Here is an 18,928-nt window from a genome sequence, read left to right on the forward strand (position 1 = left end):
GTGGGTTTTCCTGCAGTCAAGGTGGAAGAGAGAAAAATGAAGTTGTAGCTCTGCATCCAGAAGGAAACGAGTTGGTAGCAATGAAACATATTCAGCACAAGCCATGCAATCCCTTCTGCTGCTTTTGCCGGCCTCCCAGAAAGCCAAAAGGTGAAGTGGGACCAGCAAGAGCTCCTCCCTGCCCTAGGAGCCGGCACTGGTACCAACACACAGCCCGGCAGCAGCGTTAAACCGCACGCCAAGAACCACGAAACGCGACACGGGCACTACGCTGGAACCTCAGCACGTATTCTCAAGGGGTTTGCTTTGCTGGTTTTTCTAAGGTAAGCAAGGTGGTAGCTGTCTGTCTACAGAGAGGGGGAAAAAAAGCCCTCAGTATCAATTCTTCTACAACTCTTGCAAAGCCATACAAGCTGTCGGCAGCTGAAGTGCGGCTTGAGAAATTATCCTCCATTTGCCGCTCTCTTTTGGAGTCCATTCATCTCACAAATGTCCCCAGTTCAGTTACTTCTGTGGAAAACAGACTGGGCACAAGGGAGAAGCAAATGGCTGGAGACATTGCACCACGGGCGTTTCAAACTAAGTACCACTTGGGACGCTGGGCAGAGGGAGGAGTAGACGGCACGGAGCAGCCCATTTTGACAAAGACTATGATTTAACTTGCTCTTGTGTAAGTTATTAGCATCACCTACATGAGCCACAATGGAGTTCATTTCAGAGTGTTTCTCCAGAAGTGGTTTACATGTCACTGTTCCTCATTTACAGTAAAAAGGGAACTGATGAGAGAAAGAGTTACTTTGGTATTATTTTTTTATTACTACTTTATTTCAGAATTTCATTTTAAATGGATAATACATTACCTGATTCTGTCAGGCTACGGAGTCCAAGGGGCACAGATTAAATTTGAAGTATCATGCTGCTGATCCTGCAGAGCCTGGATGTCGTGAGATACGACCACCATGAATGCAAATTACTTCCATTACAAGCACTGCATGAAAAAGGTCTTCGAGAATATGCTCTTCAGAATCACCATTTTCCAACATCTGTTTCTCAAGCCATCTTGGGGCACGAGGTAGAGAGGAATATTTTAAAAATCTATTGACTTCAAGTATTACATTTATTTGATCTGGTGATCTAGGATTACTCCATAGTATGAACTGGCTTTTTTTAATCCAAATTGTGATTTGCCATATCCGCCTACAACAAAAAATTAAGCTCTGCTAACATGAAGCTGTAGTCTCACAGCCAGAGATGTGTTTGCATCCCCATTGCTGTAGAAAAAAAAACATCTCCATCACTTCAAATACAAACCTAGAAAGCCAAATTCGCATAAAAGACAAAATTTTGCAAGTGACTTTACAAAACAAGGAATAAATGGTCCTTACTCCTCAAAAGGAAAAAAAAAGAAAAGGAGAGAGAGAATGGATAGTGATGGCAACCATGGCAGCACTGAAAAAGACCCAATAAAGATGACACTATACAGAGAAGTTCTGCCTAATAGTTTTTGAACAGGCACTCAAGAGTTTTTCCCTGAATGAAGCATTGAGCAGCTGGAGACTGCAGTTGGAACTGGAAATGGAGTTCAAATGCAATTTTGAGGAAATAGAGAAGTTTTAACTCAGTATCTACAGGTTAAATAAAAACATCGGAGAAAAACAGTCTTTAATTATGTGACCAAAGAGGCAACAGGTGAAGGAGAAAAAAAAAACCCCACGACCTTGCAGCACTTCAGAATATCCCAGATGGATTTCAGTGTCTCACCAGCAGTCTCATGCCCATACACTTGGATAAGAAAGGACCAACTCAGTTCAAGTGTGCTAGCTGGGGAAACCAGATAAAGTGATTCTTTGTAAGTGATTTGAGAATATTCTATGATCTCCTAGGCAAAAAAGAATTGCAAGACTGAAAAATCTTGAAAGTAAATAAAAGAACATTTCTAAAGGTTATTTTTCTACTCAGGATTTTATGTCAAGATTATTTCATCTTTTTAAACTGATGACCAAAGTATCTTGCCCTGTGTTTGCATGCATGCACAACCAAACTACGAGCTGCCATCCAGAGGGACCTGGACAGGCTGGAGAGGTGGGCCCATGTGAACCTCATGAAGTTCAACAAGGTCAAGCACAAGGTCCTGCACCTGGGTCAGGGCAATCCCAAGCACAAATACAGGCTGGGCAAAGAACAGATGGAGAGCAGCCCTGAGGAGAAGGACTTGGGGATGTTGGTCGATGAGAAGCTCAACATGGCCTGGCAATGTGCGCTGGCAGCCACAAAGCCCACTTGAGCAACCTGGTCTGGTGGAAGGTGTCCCTGCCCATGGCAGGGGGGTTGGAACTGGATGGTCTTTAAGGTCCCTTCCAACCAAACCATTCTGTGGTTCTATGATCCCCGCACTGGCAGACTTATAACGGAAAGCCATATTTTAGCCACCTGAACCTGACAGAATAGGCTTGTTTTGCACAACTCCTTTTCATGGATGTTCTCTAGAGAACGATGACCTTTAAGTCTGCAATTTGTCATGTTTTCTTGCTACAAAATAATCTGATACTGTCACAGCTCTGATTTCCAAATCAACAGGATTTAACTGTCATTGCCACAATCAGCTACCCAATTCCTTTGCCTGTTTTTTGGCAGACCAAGAAATCGTGTGCAAAAAGGCTGTGTGCACTTTTTAGAATAGTTTGACAACACTGAAAAAGTTACCTAAATTTTCAGCTTGACAGTTTTGTCTCTACACAGAATCCAGACAAGGCAAACTAACAGAAGAGCCTTGAAAAAAATTGTATCATGAATATGCACATAATGGCACCAAAGATGACTCATGAAAAACTTAATTGTTCCCTTCTGCAGATTAATTTTCACACATAGGGACAAAGTGTGCACTTCTGGGAAAAATCAGTGAGATTATCAGATTAAAAAAAACTATTGTCATGAAAAAATATTCTTAAACAAAGGACATTGACAGTTTTTAGCACATCATTTGTGTTCAGCAATGTCCGATGCATCTCAGAACCGGTTGTACCAATGAAATACGCATACCATATGAAATATGCATACCCCAAGGTAAGAGGAGTTCCCAGGTAACTTCCTAAACGCTGTACCTAACAATTGCAAATAAGGTTGCTGCTTTCTGTGGTATTCGGATGATGATACCCTTGGCCGTTTGAAAATTTCAATGGCAGTTCAGATTTTTTGAATAATTCTTTTGGAGTCTAAGAGAAAGTGAATATAATTAATAACATACCTGATCATTGTGAAAGCACTAGCTCTGTTCTCAACTCTGACACAGGACATGGTTCTAAAAAAGACAACTCACAACTACTCCACAGAAGCTGTGAAAGGGAAAAGCAAAAGCTTTTTGGATAGACATGAGCCAACAGGATTCCTGCCGACCCCTTGTCACTTACTGGGCTAAAACTAGCATGTCATATGCACAAAAAAAAATAAATATATTGACCCAGCAGGTCTGAGTATTAGAAATTACTGATTTGTTCAGGCAGGTGCACAAAGCCATTTTTGCAATTCTGATGAGATACTGAAGAGAGGTTTGACGCAGCACGGTACCTCCAGGGCCCAGGCAGCCCATCTCCTGCTCAGCCCTGGTTTGTTCCTAGCAGAGTAGCTCAGACTGGCCGAGATCAAGATCCGGCCTCCTCTTTATCTGGCTGCAGGCCTTAAGATCTCAAATGACTTGTGGGAATAATCAACATGCACTAAGCATAACGATTAAAGCATTCTCCTGCCTTAGTTCCAGACATCAGTACTCTTCTTTGTCACGCTTCCCCCTCCATCCCTCCTGCATTGGATTGTGACAGGTTTAAATTCTTTTCACATCTTTCCTGCATCCTGCAAACTTACTCAAATTTATTTCCCATTTAGATTTTAGACCAAGACCAAAGTTTAAAGAAAATCACTTAAGCAGATGTATCACAAAAAGCAAAAGAAACCTCAAATGCAAAACTTTAAAGTCAGCTTATAAAGATTTCAAAGCCTCAGTTACTTTCATTATAGGAAAATTAAACTCCATTTATTCTTAGATGCAACATAAGAGTGAAAACAAAAATCAGGAAAATGGAGAAAAATTTCATAGAGAGAAGACTAATTACCCTAATTTGGAAGAAGGCAGCTGTATCTCCTCGCTCTAGAAGCAAATTCATCATCTGGTCCATGGCAGCTGATCTCCTCATCTCTAAATCTTCATGTCACCAGAGGGAAGGCAGGCAGCTGCTGGCACACACTTCTCTTCCTAACACCCAGCTCTACCCACACTGTCACCACACGGCCCTGAAGTGTTCAATCTGCCACCACGGCATCTCCTACCTGCCCTGTGCCGGATTTTGGGAGAATGAGGCTGAGCAAGGTAAGTGAGCTAACACAAACAGGTGAATAGTAAAAACACTGCTTAGTAGTAAAAGCTAAAGCTAATTATAACTTGTCAGACAAAAAACAGATGCAGTAGTAAGTTTTACAAATTAGTTGAAATTCAACAAGTTTTGTTGGTTACCTGATTTCAAAGGCTAAAAGCTCCAGGACAGCTCTGCCCCATTTTCTCTCTTGGGACCATGGATCCAAGATCTTCCAGCACCTACAGGTATAGGCCTGCCATGGCATGGGAGATGGAGAACCTACAGCTGGAAACCGGTCTGCAGCTCCCTGCTATGCCAAGATTCCCCAAGAGCTCTAGGACACCATGAGCACTCCGATTACTGCAGAAATCACAGCTCTGGCAACTCCACGGTCCAAATTACTGGCTGCACAGAAAGGTCCCCTGTAACACCCTCCCCGCAAGTTTCCAGGCTTCTTACTGTACATGTTGGCACAAACTCCCTACAAGATCATAATGCTTGAGCCATCTGAATGTTACCATCAAAGGCTGGAAATCTCATGGCTTTCAGGTTTCCAAGGCATCAGAGTATCAATACTGCACACTGATATAAGTGAAACATCAACAATCATTTCTTTAAATACCTTCTTCTGTCTCCAACGGATTTCTAACTACATGGAGGAACTTAGAAACAGACCACATAATGAAGAATTAAACTATGCATAGAGTAATACTAGCAAAGCAACAGAGAGTATTTATTTCTGTAATACATGAACACAATATTTCGATGTTTCAGTACAACCCCTGTAAGCAATTTTGTTTCATGTTATTTCTAGCTCCCAAAAAATCAGGAGGGATTATCACCGGTAGCATTCATCCTCTTTACTCCTGCAATTCAAACCCAAATGCCCTTACCAAGCAGTGCTTTGGTGCTCCCTTCAGACAAGGGAGCAACACACACTTTTGATTTTGAAGATGGGGATATATTCCTTCCCTATTAATGCCCGGTCACAGTTCTTGTGCCCAACGTTACAGTTGTAACCTTAGGACCAACCTTTTAACAGCATCCTCAAGGCAAGTCTTAGGCTATACTTACATCAGCAAGAAGCGCGACAGGAGAATCTGACCTGTAGAGCAAGATGTTTGGTGCTAAGAGTGCGGCTGTCACTCTGCATGCATTTCAAAGGGCCATACTTCAAACAAAACCTTACCTGGTCCGGCAGACTGAACACTTGCCAAGGAGCCCAGACACACAGGACGTCCATCCCGCAGTTTAGCTTTATCAGAAGAGAGCCCCATTCATGCACTAACACCATCATGCAATGCAAATTGAAGCGTGAAAAGCACGGAATACTCAGATTTACTTCAAGAGCATTCAACTGACCCAAGATAGAAATGCCGGTGTAGGTGCACCCTTGCTCCTCCAACAGCTTCCGACACCACCAGTACCCCTCACCACTGTGGCAACACCCAGCCCTGAGATAAGATCCATTCAGACAACCCTCTCTCCAACTAAAGTCAGTTTAATTCTTTTCAGGCTTCAGCATCTATCCTCATGATACTAACTTCAGTACTACTAACTTCAGGCCTATGCCTCCTATATGCAGAAGTAAGCAACAGTCATTAATCTACATAATCCAATTTTAATTAAGCAAGCCAAGAAATCAAAACTGTCATGCCCTAAATGTCTTCTCCCTCCACTGCAACAGTGGTCACATTTTAGTTACATATGATGAAAATCCCGACAGGGTACGAAAAGTTTTCCCAAGTTGTTTTTCTACTTGATGACAAAGTACTCTAAGCTTCCTCAGAGACTTTCACCACACAAGACCACCGATGAGACTAAGTCATGTTCGTTCTCTTTTTTTTTTTTTCATTCTAAAAATTAAATCACAAGAATATCAACTGCTTAGTGTTGCAAGTGCTTGGAGCCAAGCTCCTATATATGCAACAGGACTGTTTTCACATGCCAAACCAATATAATCTTTGATTTATTGATGCTTACATCTTTTTTTACTATCAGGAGCTACAAAATACAGAAAAGATTGATAGCCAAATTATTGGCTTAATATAAAGGAAATACAATAGATTTTAGAATGACACCAGTACTCTAGCATTTACAAGTATTTTCAATAACAAAAATACTCCATGAAATTCCAAGTTCATCAGTTACTGTACATTTGTTGCTAAAAAAAACAACCAAACACCTTGATCTCTGATTTACAGCCTTAACCCTGATGTTATATAGCTTGACTAATAATCTTAAGTGTACCAGTTTTCACTAGAGGAGTGTTCATTTTCTTTTCCTCTTCTCATGTCCAGATTTTTTAATGTCGTCTCTAAAGAGAGAGAAGTACCTCACCCCCTCAAAAAAACCATACATTTGCTTTTATATTATATTTTATATATATACACACACAATTTTAACACTGTTTTGAGACTTGGTATATATTTTAGTACTGATAATCAACATTCCTCAGGCTATTGCGTTTCCTACGGAACACCAAGTCAAAGCTTTATTAATTTGTCTGCAGACATATAGGGACTACTTGCTTTTCCTGGAAAACAACACTAATAATCCACTAGAAGAAGAGAACAATTTTTCTGGGCTAATTGTAACATGGAATTAATATCCTTTAATAACATTCTTTATTATGACAATAAATACATAAATCGAACACAATATATTAGCCACATTTCCTCATATACATTCAGAATATAACAAGAAGCTAATAGGCATCATCATCAGAACTAGTTGAACAAACAAATTTTTACTAAGCCAACAACACTAGAGGAAAGCTGGAAAGTTTATGCACTAGTAGCAGGCAAAGAACATGTGATTTCAGTGCTTCCTTGATATTAATTTAAAGACAAACATACTGTAGTTGTAAGCATGAACTGACAGAAGTGTTTAGCTCCGTGCAGTGGCCGTTTGAGGTTGTTCTGACTGCAACTGCTTTCCAAGGTATTCCCTGAAATACAACAAAAAAAATCAGACTGAAAATCATTCTGGAGAGCGGGGAGCAGGATAGTGGTGGGGAGTATGAAGTAGAGAAAGAGGAAAAAGCTTTAAGTTTAGAATTATTCCTTCAAATAATGTCTACTGTTGATAGTCAACTGGAGCTACTATGAGAGTATCTAAGCTTTAGGTATCCATCATCTATCCCTCTGAAAATAAGGTACGAACAAAACATCAATGAACATCAACAAAACTGTCTGGAAAAAAAGCAAGCCCAAAGGCAATATTTAGAAGTTACAGAACACCCACTAAGCCCGCAGATTTTGCTTGCTGAATATACACATTAGAAGCTGTGGCAAAGTATTTAAAAGGATCTCTTCCCATAACCCAGCCACACGAGCACAAGTAATACTGATGGACAGGCCGGCAATTTAACCTGTAGGCTACCAAAATAGACACTGACTGAAGAACTCTATGTTCAAGTTGGAAGAAAGAAAAGATATTCAAGCCAGGTCCACTGTATATCAACACTTTCTTTTCCTCACCTGTATTTTGAAGTGCACTAAGCCACTTCTCTTATATCCGTCCTCTCAACACTGGAACAAAACACCCCCAAAACTCTTAGCATTTGCCTTTAGCAACAATATCTAAACTCCATGGAAAAAATACTGCACAATTCTTCTGAATGATCCCATCTTTCATTGTCTCCTGTGAAAGCAGCTCAACACTTCAGAGAACCACAAAGAAGCTGAAAGACGTCTTTAGTAATATCTGGGTTGTTCCTTGTTACAGGAAATAAACTTCAATAACTGTACCACTGTATCAGCTGAAAGAAAGGTTTTGGGACCTGTGAAATGTAGGCTTTTTTCCATTGATGATCATACACTCAGCACAACAGGTTTTTTCACTACACAGGTATTTCAACCTACACAGGTTAAACAGTAGAAGCAGTTCAGAGAAATGATGTTCAGAAAGAAGCCTTTTTAAAAAAAACCTAATTCAAGAATATGCACTTTTGATTTTAAAAAAAAAAGGGAAAAGATCAGTTCTTATTGCACATTTCAAAAACTAGTTTTGAGTTTAGCGTCCTGTTGAACAGCTACTCCCTACACATTACAATTCCTATAGCACAATGAAGTTTAGTATCAGCTGTACCATCCAACAGCACTTTTCTCAGTTTTAAAATTGTCTAGAAAAGCAAAATTCCTATAAAGTACAATGTTAACTTCAAACTTCATTAGCAAAGAAAATAACACATAATTATTACGCTGAGCCATTCATTATGATTTAGCACCTTCCTTCACATCTTTATCAGGTGTTGCTGCAGGATCACAGTATTTTAATGCTTGGGCTGCACTCAACAGATCTGACTCTTGATCACAACAGGTATGTTACCACCTCAAAGTAGAGACTCCTGATGGCAAAGAAGGAAATGAGCTGCTCCCTTGTGGTTTAGCAGGATTCAAAATTGTACCACCAAAATGAACAAAATTTGACAGCCATCCAAAACCACATCAGTAACTATGGAAGGGCTTCCAAACTCACCAAACCTCCTTCTGCTCCCTTAGTGTTTTGTGGTTTTGTTTTTGTTTGTTTTTGTTTTTTTTTCCCTTTGTTTCATGTCTATATGCCATACTGATTCTAGTATTTCTTCTCTGACATCCAGTCTTTAAAGCAACTAACACTTGGTGCACACATGGGTCTGCCCACAGCATCACAAGCCTGCAAAGTCATTTATTCTTAAAGCACACATGAATCATTTTGAATGTGAAATTCCTACATAATTACTTAGCAGTAGGAAAATCGATCACGCTAACAATCTGTAGCAGTACAACTATCACATAGCTTACACTGGTTCAGATGGATGCTCAAGGCTTACTAAAATCCAACCATAGTGCAGCATGCTCAGCAGAAATCTCTAAGGCAGAGCAGTAGCATATTTTGTAGGTACTCAGTGCCTTAACAGACATATTCAACTTCTAAGGACATACAAGAGATAGTACAGTATCTTCCCTATAAAACTCTTTATTCCAGTCATTCATTTGCAGGTGTGAGGTTTAAGTCCAGGGACAAGGACAAGCTCTTATCCCATCTCCCCACACAGAATGAGTATCTGCAGTTACTGCTCCACGTTGCCATGCTGCAAACCCAGGTGAAAACCCCATACTGTTCCTACCCCATCACTTCTTTAGCCACCACCAAGGGCCGCTGAAATGCAAAAACCTTGTCCCACCTGCTGTTACAAGTACCAGCTAAATTTCTATTTGGTTATCATTTCCGATTGAGTGACACTGGTTAACCTAGGACAAGTTCTTGCATGGTCTATGCCAGATGATGAGAAGGTTTAGTAAGAGACTGATAAGCGGGGTTTAGACAGCTTCTCAACACAAAGCCTTCACATGCAGCCTTAAGAGAGCAGACTGATAGGTTACTCTGCCAGGCCTTCAGTCCCTTCTCTCTCCCATCTTCCACTAAAACTCAAGCTACCAAGAACAGCTTCAGTAGACCCCTGCTCTCCCTGGGTTAAAAAACATAATAAAAGGAGAAGATTCAAGTATATTTTTTACATACTGGTATTTCATCACATCAGGAGGTTAAGTAGCACTGTAAGCTTCAATCTTCACACAAGTTGGACATAGGTGTCCATCATCATGCTGCTAGAAATCAAGTGTCTAAGATTTTTATTTATCCTGTACTGTTACTTAGTTAAATTTTAAGAGAAAAAGTGGGATTTTAGAATTACTGTCTACCCCACAAAATCAAAGTTACCTTTAAGGATGCAAGCATTCAACACATGAGACTATAAAAGCATATACGATGAAAGAAGAAGAACAGATCTTGTGACCAAGATAACCAATAGCTTCACAAAATATTCAAAACAGCGTCTCACAGATTAGACATGCATGCTACAATGGAAAGTAATGAGGTATTAGACTTGATTTTTAAAATTAGAAGCTATAAACCCATGAATTGGGCCTCTTCACCCTCTTCTAAACTATTTTTGTTAGTCCTTCCTTCATAACTTCAGAAAAAGACCACCTTTACCATAACAAAAGCATCGTGGTCAGTCTTTTGCAAGCACATCAAGTTTCTAAGATGGTTAAACTTAAAAGCAAAAGTATATGAGATACGAGTGTGGCCACTACTGGCAGAGATTCATGCATGCCTGACCAGCCCATGTTATAGACTAAGACAAAACATATCCTGCTGACATTTGGCATAGCTGAGCTTTGGGGCCTACATACCTATTGTCTTTCAACACACAATCTCACCAGTAATACCATCCTTCCCTTCTAACCAGGCCTAGCAGATCTGCAGAGTGTGGCTCAATATGCGTGCTACAAGATGTACAAAATTCAAGTACAAAGTTGTGGAACAAGAGCAGAATACTGTCCTGGTCAACAACAAATTCAGTCACCAATTCTTTTCACTAGAGAAGAATTTCTAGCGAAATTTCACTTCTCACTTCACTCGCTTTTACCTTGAGTAGGCATGGTGTTATTGTATATAATACTTCAAAAGCCAGTCAGAAGTAGTAAACATCTTCTCAACCCAAATACACCAGCACTCCAGCCATTACATAAAGCTCATTTTTCTTTTAAATCATTTAAGAGTATGAAGGGAAATAAAATTCTATGTACCAGTAGTCCAGTAAAATTAAGCACGTTTACATATAATGCTTTATTTCTTAATTGCTTTCCAGGAAGGGAGGGAAAGTTAGCATATGCTTAATGGTGCTGCCTCAAGTCAATAAGCATCTGGAAAAGTCTGTGCTCTCCCACATACATAGACTTACAATTAAGCACGTCATTTTGGTATACTCCCCATGCTGGGATTGTACAGATGAACTCCATGGATATTTTTAAGGTACCTTGCAAGAGCTCCTATTAGCACTAACTTGGAATCAGCACTAAAAAACATGCAACACAGAACAAGAAGGCAATTTGTCCTCCAGCATTAACAATCAATATGTAGAGTTCAATGAGCGAAGGCCCAAAAACCTTGGACGTTCAAATTTACAAGTTTAGCTTTTTGGAACAAAAAGTTTCACTTTGATCATCTTCCTCACGGTGGAAGAGAAAGGCCTTTATAAAGGTCTGCTTTAGCCCCCTTGTGACTTCCTGCAGCATAAAGCCCTCCTTATTACAATGCAGATGAAGCTGGTCCAGACAAGCTTGCATTTACAGTTAACTGCACTCAAACGTGAAACAATTGATTCAGTATAAATTTACAAAAGCACAAAATATTACCTCTGCGCTGCAGAAAAGCATCAAAACATGCAAGTGTAGTACATCACTTTTAAGAGTAACTACAAAATTCTCCATTTCTCAACTAAAGCTCAGAACAACAAAATTTGAAACACCACAGTTTCTCATGTCCTTGGTCATTCAGAAGTCTGACAGTGAGGTGTAAGCAACTTCCATTTGCAAATTAACATTTTCTTTCATATTAGAATAATCAAGTAAGATCCCTTCCACTCTAGCAATTTCCCCGTTTTTGGGCCTATCTTTAAAACACGTTTTGTGCAGTATCCAAAGTGCTTTTTCCCAAGAAAAGGAAACTTAGAGGTGAATACATTAATTTGTTGCATCTCAAATCCATTTTTCGGAAGAGTAATTCTAGACTTCCAGTTCACAACTTTACATACAAGGTATAAAGAAACAGCAGATCAATGAGCTCCTGTTACAAGGCTATTACTCAAACATTTTATTAGATTCTAAAATAAAAAAAAAACCTTATCAAATTCAATATAAGCCTTTTTTAGAGAGACACGGTGTAAGTCATTTTTCACTTAGAAGACATGCTATGAGCTAACACTTACACAGAGCCATTCTGTGAATTAAAAAGAACCAACTTGACTAGACCATGCAACGTGGTTTGAAAGTGGAAATAAAAACTTATGAAATTCCATTTAAGCCCTTTTTAGAGAGACACAGTGTAAGTCATTTTTCACTTAGAAGATGTGCTATGAGCTAACACACAGAGCCATTCTGTGAATTAAAAAGAACCAACTTGACTAGACCATGCAACGTGGTTTGAAAGTGGTTTTACATTTCATCAGAAGATTTAGTTGCCACAATTAACAGTAAGCAAAACACTTTCAACACTTAAGAACTATAAGTTTGCACAGATTATTCCAGAATGACTGACACAGATCATGTTTAATGAATTTTCCTATTGGGAAATCAAATCTTTAAAGTAACACTAATCAGAAGTGAAACTATCAAAAAATTACTTCTTTGGTGACATGTTCTTCAGCACAGCACATGAAAATGAACAATTTCTTTGAAAAAAGAAAATGCAAACTGAGCAGCTTGTTTGATATTTGCAAAATATCTGTTCCATGCTAACAAAAGCTCTAGAAATATTAAAGTATGTTTTACAAAGAGTGCAGGTCTCATGACAGAAAACGTGATCCCAGTGTGAAGTCCCAGAGAGCATATGCACAACACAAACCACAGTCCCTACCTGTACGGAACGAAGCTTTGGAAGAATACACATTCATGTTCAAATAAAAAGATGGAGCATTCATACTAGATATTGTGTACCTACAACTAGATCACTACACCTTGCACTTCTCTCTACCAAAAGGGAACATAGTACAGAAGCTATCTTAGGAGATACATGGGCTTTGGAGAAGAAAGTTCAAACTGAAGAACAACAGTGACAAATGCTGAATATTCAATGCTAACTTTATAGAGCAACAGATTCTAAATACAGCATACTGCAAATCCTAGGTAGTTTCAGATTTTTAAATGCCTTTGCATACCTAGACATTTTAAAAGATGGAAAGCAAGTGATTCTGTCTGGGATGTGCACTCTGAAAATCATATATGAATCTGTCGCATATTCAAAGCTTATCTGAATTTGTTGCTTCATTCAGTATGCCATTTATTGATTTTACTCCCAGTACCATACTTGATCATGCACCAAGGATGCATCCTAACTCCCATGGTTTAGCATCCGTCAACATTCTCATACTCTTCATGTTGGTATCAATTCATCGAATAGCAGTTTAGTGTAAAGTCTGTTTAAAGGAAGTTTATAGCTCAGAGCCTGCACAGGTGAAAGGACACTGGGAAGATGAAGCATCATACCCCAGCCCAGAGGTAAGAGATGCAACTCCTCCCTAACAGGGACTCACTTCTATGGCATAAGCAGAAAGGTGGGGTAACACGGGTCAGTAATTCAGTCAATGGGAGCAACTGCCCAAAGGTGTTCTGAGTTCTGCCATTACCCTGGCTCAGCCAGAGGAAAACAAAAGTAGTTTGCCATCAGACCTACTACAGTTTCAGCAGCACTTGTATGAATACTGAAGAACATTTGAGCTATAAGGGTTAAGCCACTGCATTTTACTTCACATTTGAATGAACAAAGTATACACGTGATCCATCTCTGCACATATCAGCTAAACTGGATATGGTAACAATTCTCTTATTTCTGATCTCTGGTCCCCAACTCCCAACAGCACTGCTGCTGACAGTGCAAGAAAAAAAAGTAGTAATACGCTGCACTTATTATGTGAGTCATGAGCAAACTTTCCCAGGCCTAACCCAGCTAGAAGACAAGCAAGTGGTGGAAACTAATGCATTATGTTCTAGATGATCAGTTAGGTCATAAATAAATTACACATTAAATGCAGAACATCTAGAATCCACCTAGTACTTCATCTAGCTCTTAGTTTAGTGAAGTAATAGAATGTTGGAATTAACCCCTTTAGAGTAAAGCCAGGAGACTATGGGTTCATAAATCTTAAAGCCAGAGATTATCCCCACTGCTCAACTTGAGGCACTTGAAGCCACTCTGCATTGCCCTGAAAAACCACCTGCTTCTCTCCCTTTTTCATAGAGGGAACTTGGGCTTCTAACTGTAGGTGCTTTGAGTCACAACATCCCATCCCTGAAGTTCAGTAGAATACTGTGCCATGAAGCACATGCCTTGCATGTGCTTCACCTGCAGAGATTAACATACCGTGTTTCTTTAAAGCAATATACATAAGTGCTATCAGTTTAGAACTTAATGATTTGATTATTTTAAAGTCTGTGTCATTAAAAACATTGCTCCAATGAGCAGCAGGTTCCCAAAAACAGTTCCCAATACTAAAATGGTCAAGTTGGGTATTGCCTCTGAACACCAGTAAAGACAAGGAATAAGATGATGATGTTTCTCACACGTAGTAAAAGCACAAATTGAACAGGACACAAAAAAATCTGCACCATCATTGCCATGCCAAACTCCCGCATCTGCCAATAACAGCTTTTTTACCACCGGCATGGGGTGCCTCAACTAACACAGTTAAAGTGAGATTAAAACTCAGGATTAATTACCATTTTAAGACATTAAGTGATGCTAAAGAGATATTTTTGCTCCCTGCTTCATCAAGTGCATGATCATTCAACATGCAAATGTAACTGGAATATTTCACCTGAACTTACCTCATCCAAAAAGCTGACAGCAGTTACTGCTTTTGCCAACCTAGCTTCATCATTTAACAGAATGCCTGACAGTCTGATTTCCCCCCATTTATCCCTGACTTAAAAACCCCTAAGGAAAAGCCAGTTGAGCAGCCTGTAATGAACTACTCAAATTACTTGGGAGTTAAATGTCTACAAGTTGAGTTATTAGCAGTCTAATGATACAGCTGCGTTTTGAGCAGAACGCCACTTCGGCTGCCCCATGACACTCCCTCGGTTCAGGTACCAGAGGTTTTCTTTACTCTGCTGCTCCAGGCACAGCACTTGGTCCAAGCCTCAGCCTGGCAGAACAAGCCTTTACTTCCTAATCCTTCCCTCGGTTAGCCTCCACATCTAGGAAGAGTCGGACTAACTCTGTCATGCACATGTCAGATACTAATGCAGAGTTGTTCCATGTCAACTAAATTAACGGAAAAAAACTTTGCTTTGAGTGAAATAACCGGAATTCCAAAACACATGGAAGCAAGGGGGAAAATGCTTATTGTTTCCCCAGCTCCAAAAAGCAAGGTAAGCAAAACCTTGAAGTTGCCGAGTAATCCATCTTACAACAAAGCAAAGCTAAATAAGTAGGCACTTCAACTGCCCTGTGCAGCAGTCAGGGAACCCTGCTCTCTTCTTCCCACACAAGCTACGAAACAGAAGAGCTCCTGACATGCATCAAAAGCCAGATCTGTACAAAGACAAATCTAGCTTCCCACATACAAACGATGTGTCATTTCCTTAGCTCAAGCTATCTGCTGTCCGTTCCAGGGGGAACACTACTTTGGCAAATACGAGCCAAGGACAAGGTGTCCCAGAAGCTTGTTCCAGTAAGAATTAAACAAGAACATGTTCCCTACAGAGATGACAATACAAATCTGAAAATGGCACTATCTTAAACAGATCCTTTTTATTGACACCTCTGAAGATCTGAAACAAGATGTAATTGCAATCTCTCTCTCAGTCTCAAGTCTAAAGGTTCACAAACTGTGAAAAGCAGGCACAGAAGTGTTTATGCCATTAAAAAAACCAAGAGAAATCTAGAAGACCAGATGTGATGTTTTTAAAATTAGTATGCCTAAGTTGAAAATGAGACAAAGCCAGGTTAGGCATGCAGGAAAACTTTTACTACCAGTGAGGTTTGTGCTGGAGAAAGACCACAATTTTGTATTTTTACTACCAGATTTTTGAGACATCAGAACACATAAAACCTGTCCCCCCTGCAGAAGGTAAGTTCAGTAAGTAAGCCTTCCACACTGTAATCTTTATTTAGCTATAGCTGGTTTATAATACTCAGAATGCTTCAAATATATCAGAATAGCATAGTGAGAAAAGAAGTATATCACCAAATTAAGAAGCAGGGTGGAGTGTAATATAGAATAATGCCTCAAAATTAGGTTGCACATGACCACACATTTAGTCACCTCCACAAACTCAGAAATTCAATGTTATTTACCAAAGTCCTCCTTACAGGTGGAGAATATTAACTCTGGATTTGCCATAGTAGGTTATTTAAATGTGTGTTTCTCTGCTATAAAGGTTTCCACAGTATGAGAGAGGGAGGAAGGAGGATAAAAGAAATATAACGTGCACGAGAGTTAAACCCCATATTCTTCAGAAAAGGGGGAAAGTTAGCTTTGTTTTACAGAAGATACACTGCAGGGAAAGGGGACAGGAGCTTGCTGTCAGCCTTGCCAGCCTGTCTTCTACAGCAAGTAGGTGACTTAAAGAACCTGTCAGAATGTGCTTGATAAACCTCATTCCCCTACCACTTTCACACTGTTAGCATCATCACTACTCACCCTTTTAAAAAGATCACATTGTGTCAGAAGCAAGAAAACTGACAGAAGTTATAGGTACTTCCAAGCACAAAGCTTTTCAGAAAGAAAAGGTCTTGGAAGTTCAAAATTAAGCTAGTTGTTTGTATCTCAACATCTATGTTCCAATGTACTCAGATGTGCTGTTGCATTTTATCTTTCTCTAAGGCAATGCAAAATTGGAAATACGAGTTTCAGTGAAATCATAATTAATAATCAGATTAAGAATTCCTAATTAGTATTTTTAACTCTCCATGCTTTATGCTTAGCATACCTAATTAGTCTGGCAAGTTATACCAAGTTGTTACATGAACACTGAAGTTTTTCAGAACTTCAGCCCTTCAATGCTTCACTGTAAAGGTCCTGTGCTCTGTTGGAAAGGCAGCATCACCCACCAGGAAGTTCTGTGGCAGAACATGCCAGGACTTCAGGGCTTTTGGAGCTTTATTAGAGAACAAGTCAACAAACAATTAAAGAAAAATTTCGCTTCAAATGCTATTCTCAGCAACTGATGAAAGAGACACCAGCGAGTGATTTTTCAGCTTCAGCTAACCAAGCAGCCCATAAGCTTCTGCTACTCCAGGAGCTCAAGAAAAGCTGTACTTGCACCCCTTAAGCTGGCAACAGAAAAACACCAGTGTAGAGTGCGGGAAAGGACTAGAGCAAAGAACAACAATGCAAAAGACTGCTCAGACACACACTTCACAAAGCAACTGCCAATTAAGTACTTGAGCAAGTGCAAGCCCAAGTTGCAGCTCGTATTGAATATTAAACAGTTCACATAAGATAAAATATATTGTTTGAGTGAATTACCCATGTGACATTCAATCATGTAAGATGAAGCTACTCAATTCAACTGCAACCAAAACATACAAAAAAAACCTAGCTAAGATCTTACACATCAGCATCATATTGCTCTATCATTTAACGGCTGCAGTCTTACTACACAAAAATGTTATTCCTCCCTGAAAGAAATCTATTCTCCTGAATCCTCTCTCCATATCCAATATTTCTCACTGTTAGCAGTATGTTAAATAATCTTCACATACCAGTTGTGAACCATCAGCTTCTGCACAGCCAGTAGTGCATTATAACGAACTTGTTGGTCTTCATGATGCATGTGGTTCATTACCAGCTGTTTACCACCAAGTTGTTCAATCACTCTGAAAGACAGGAGTGGAGCAGTTTTTTTGACATTACTTCAGCTTCTGGGTAGGTAGCTATCCTATCCAACTACTTCATGTTCAAGGCATTAGGAGGCTAAGTTTAAGTCACATAGGAAATAAATACTTTTAATAATACTAACATATACATCTTATTTGACATGTTACAAATGCAGACCTCTCATACTACCTACTGCTTATTTTTGTTTTTAAAGAATTCACAACATCAGAAAGTGTTTGTACTGGACTCCTGGTTGCTACCTGCTACCTACTTCCATAAATTTTAAAATAAACAACAATCATGGAACAAGCCCTTGTAGAGAGGGTTATTTACTTTACCCAGCTTGCTAAAGAACTCAGTATTGGCTTGAAACGGTTGGCAGGGTACAGCACTATCGATTATTATTTAGGAGAAGGTAGTGCCCTGATAACCAGGCCACTCCATTTTTTTGCAATAAGCCCCAATCCAGTCCAGCACTGCCTAATCCAGAAAAAAATGCTTGTAATCACACAAACACCTATTAGACCACCCACTTGGTACTCCTCATAGTGCTTTTCGCCATTCAAACTGTACTAGAGCCACAGTTGTTCTTGCATAAGATGCAGAACTGGCTGCTAAGATACCATTTCCAGAAAAACAGTATGTTTGAGCTGCATCTTTTGCTACAAACTTCACCGCAGTAGTCAGCCATAGCCGTTTAATAGCTATAGTAAGTCCCCCACAAAATACCAATGAAATCTGATATCACGTCATGAATACATAATTTCTTTTAAAAAATAGAAGGCAACACACTTAAAACCTGAAAAAGCATCACCATCCAGATGACTCTCTACATGCAGCATTTTCGTCTGTCATAACAGAGAAAGTTTGGAGAGAATTTGCAAGGAATATATAAACTGATTACTCACAGACTTGCACATGGTTTTTTATATCAGTTGTCTCACAAATCACTGAGTAGTTAAACATAATATCCTGTGAAGAGGCTATCGTTCGCGCTACTTTTAACCTGATGTTATCCTGCCATTCTAAGCTTGCACTAGCTATCTGCTTTACTACTGTTCTTTTCATGGTCAAATTAATACATTACTGCTGCACAACACAACATGCTTTTGTAAACTGCAGAATGGGTATAAAGACCTGTGGAAATGAGGAAAAAAAAGAATTTCCCATTTCATTTTATAACTTGGTCAAAACCATCCTAGAGACCACA

At 39.5% G+C, this 18,928-nt stretch overlaps 1 protein-coding gene across 1 annotated transcript in view; it reads right to left on the bottom strand.

Annotated features, from left to right (window-relative positions):
• Nucleotides 1-6,962: 6,962 nt before the first annotated feature.
• ATP6V1H (ATPase, H+ transporting, lysosomal 50/57kDa, V1 subunit H) overlaps nucleotides 6,963-18,928 on the bottom strand; it is a gene marked incomplete at its 5' end in the record, with an annotated part of 37,970 nt that continues 26,004 nt past the window's right edge. Inside the window, 2 exons of the mRNA XM_009707795.1 lie at nucleotides 6,963-7,296; nucleotides 17,604-17,717. Coding sequence (XP_009706097.1) covers nucleotides 7,236-7,296; nucleotides 17,604-17,717 — 175 coding nt within the window. The remainder of the gene's footprint in view (nucleotides 7,297-17,603; nucleotides 17,718-18,928) is intronic.

Source organism: Cariama cristata, unplaced genomic scaffold (assembly GCF_000690535.1).
Source record: "Cariama cristata isolate BGI_N322 unplaced genomic scaffold, ASM69053v1 scaffold79, whole genome shotgun sequence".
NCBI classification, from domain to species: Eukaryota; Metazoa; Chordata; class Aves; order Cariamiformes; family Cariamidae; genus Cariama; species Cariama cristata.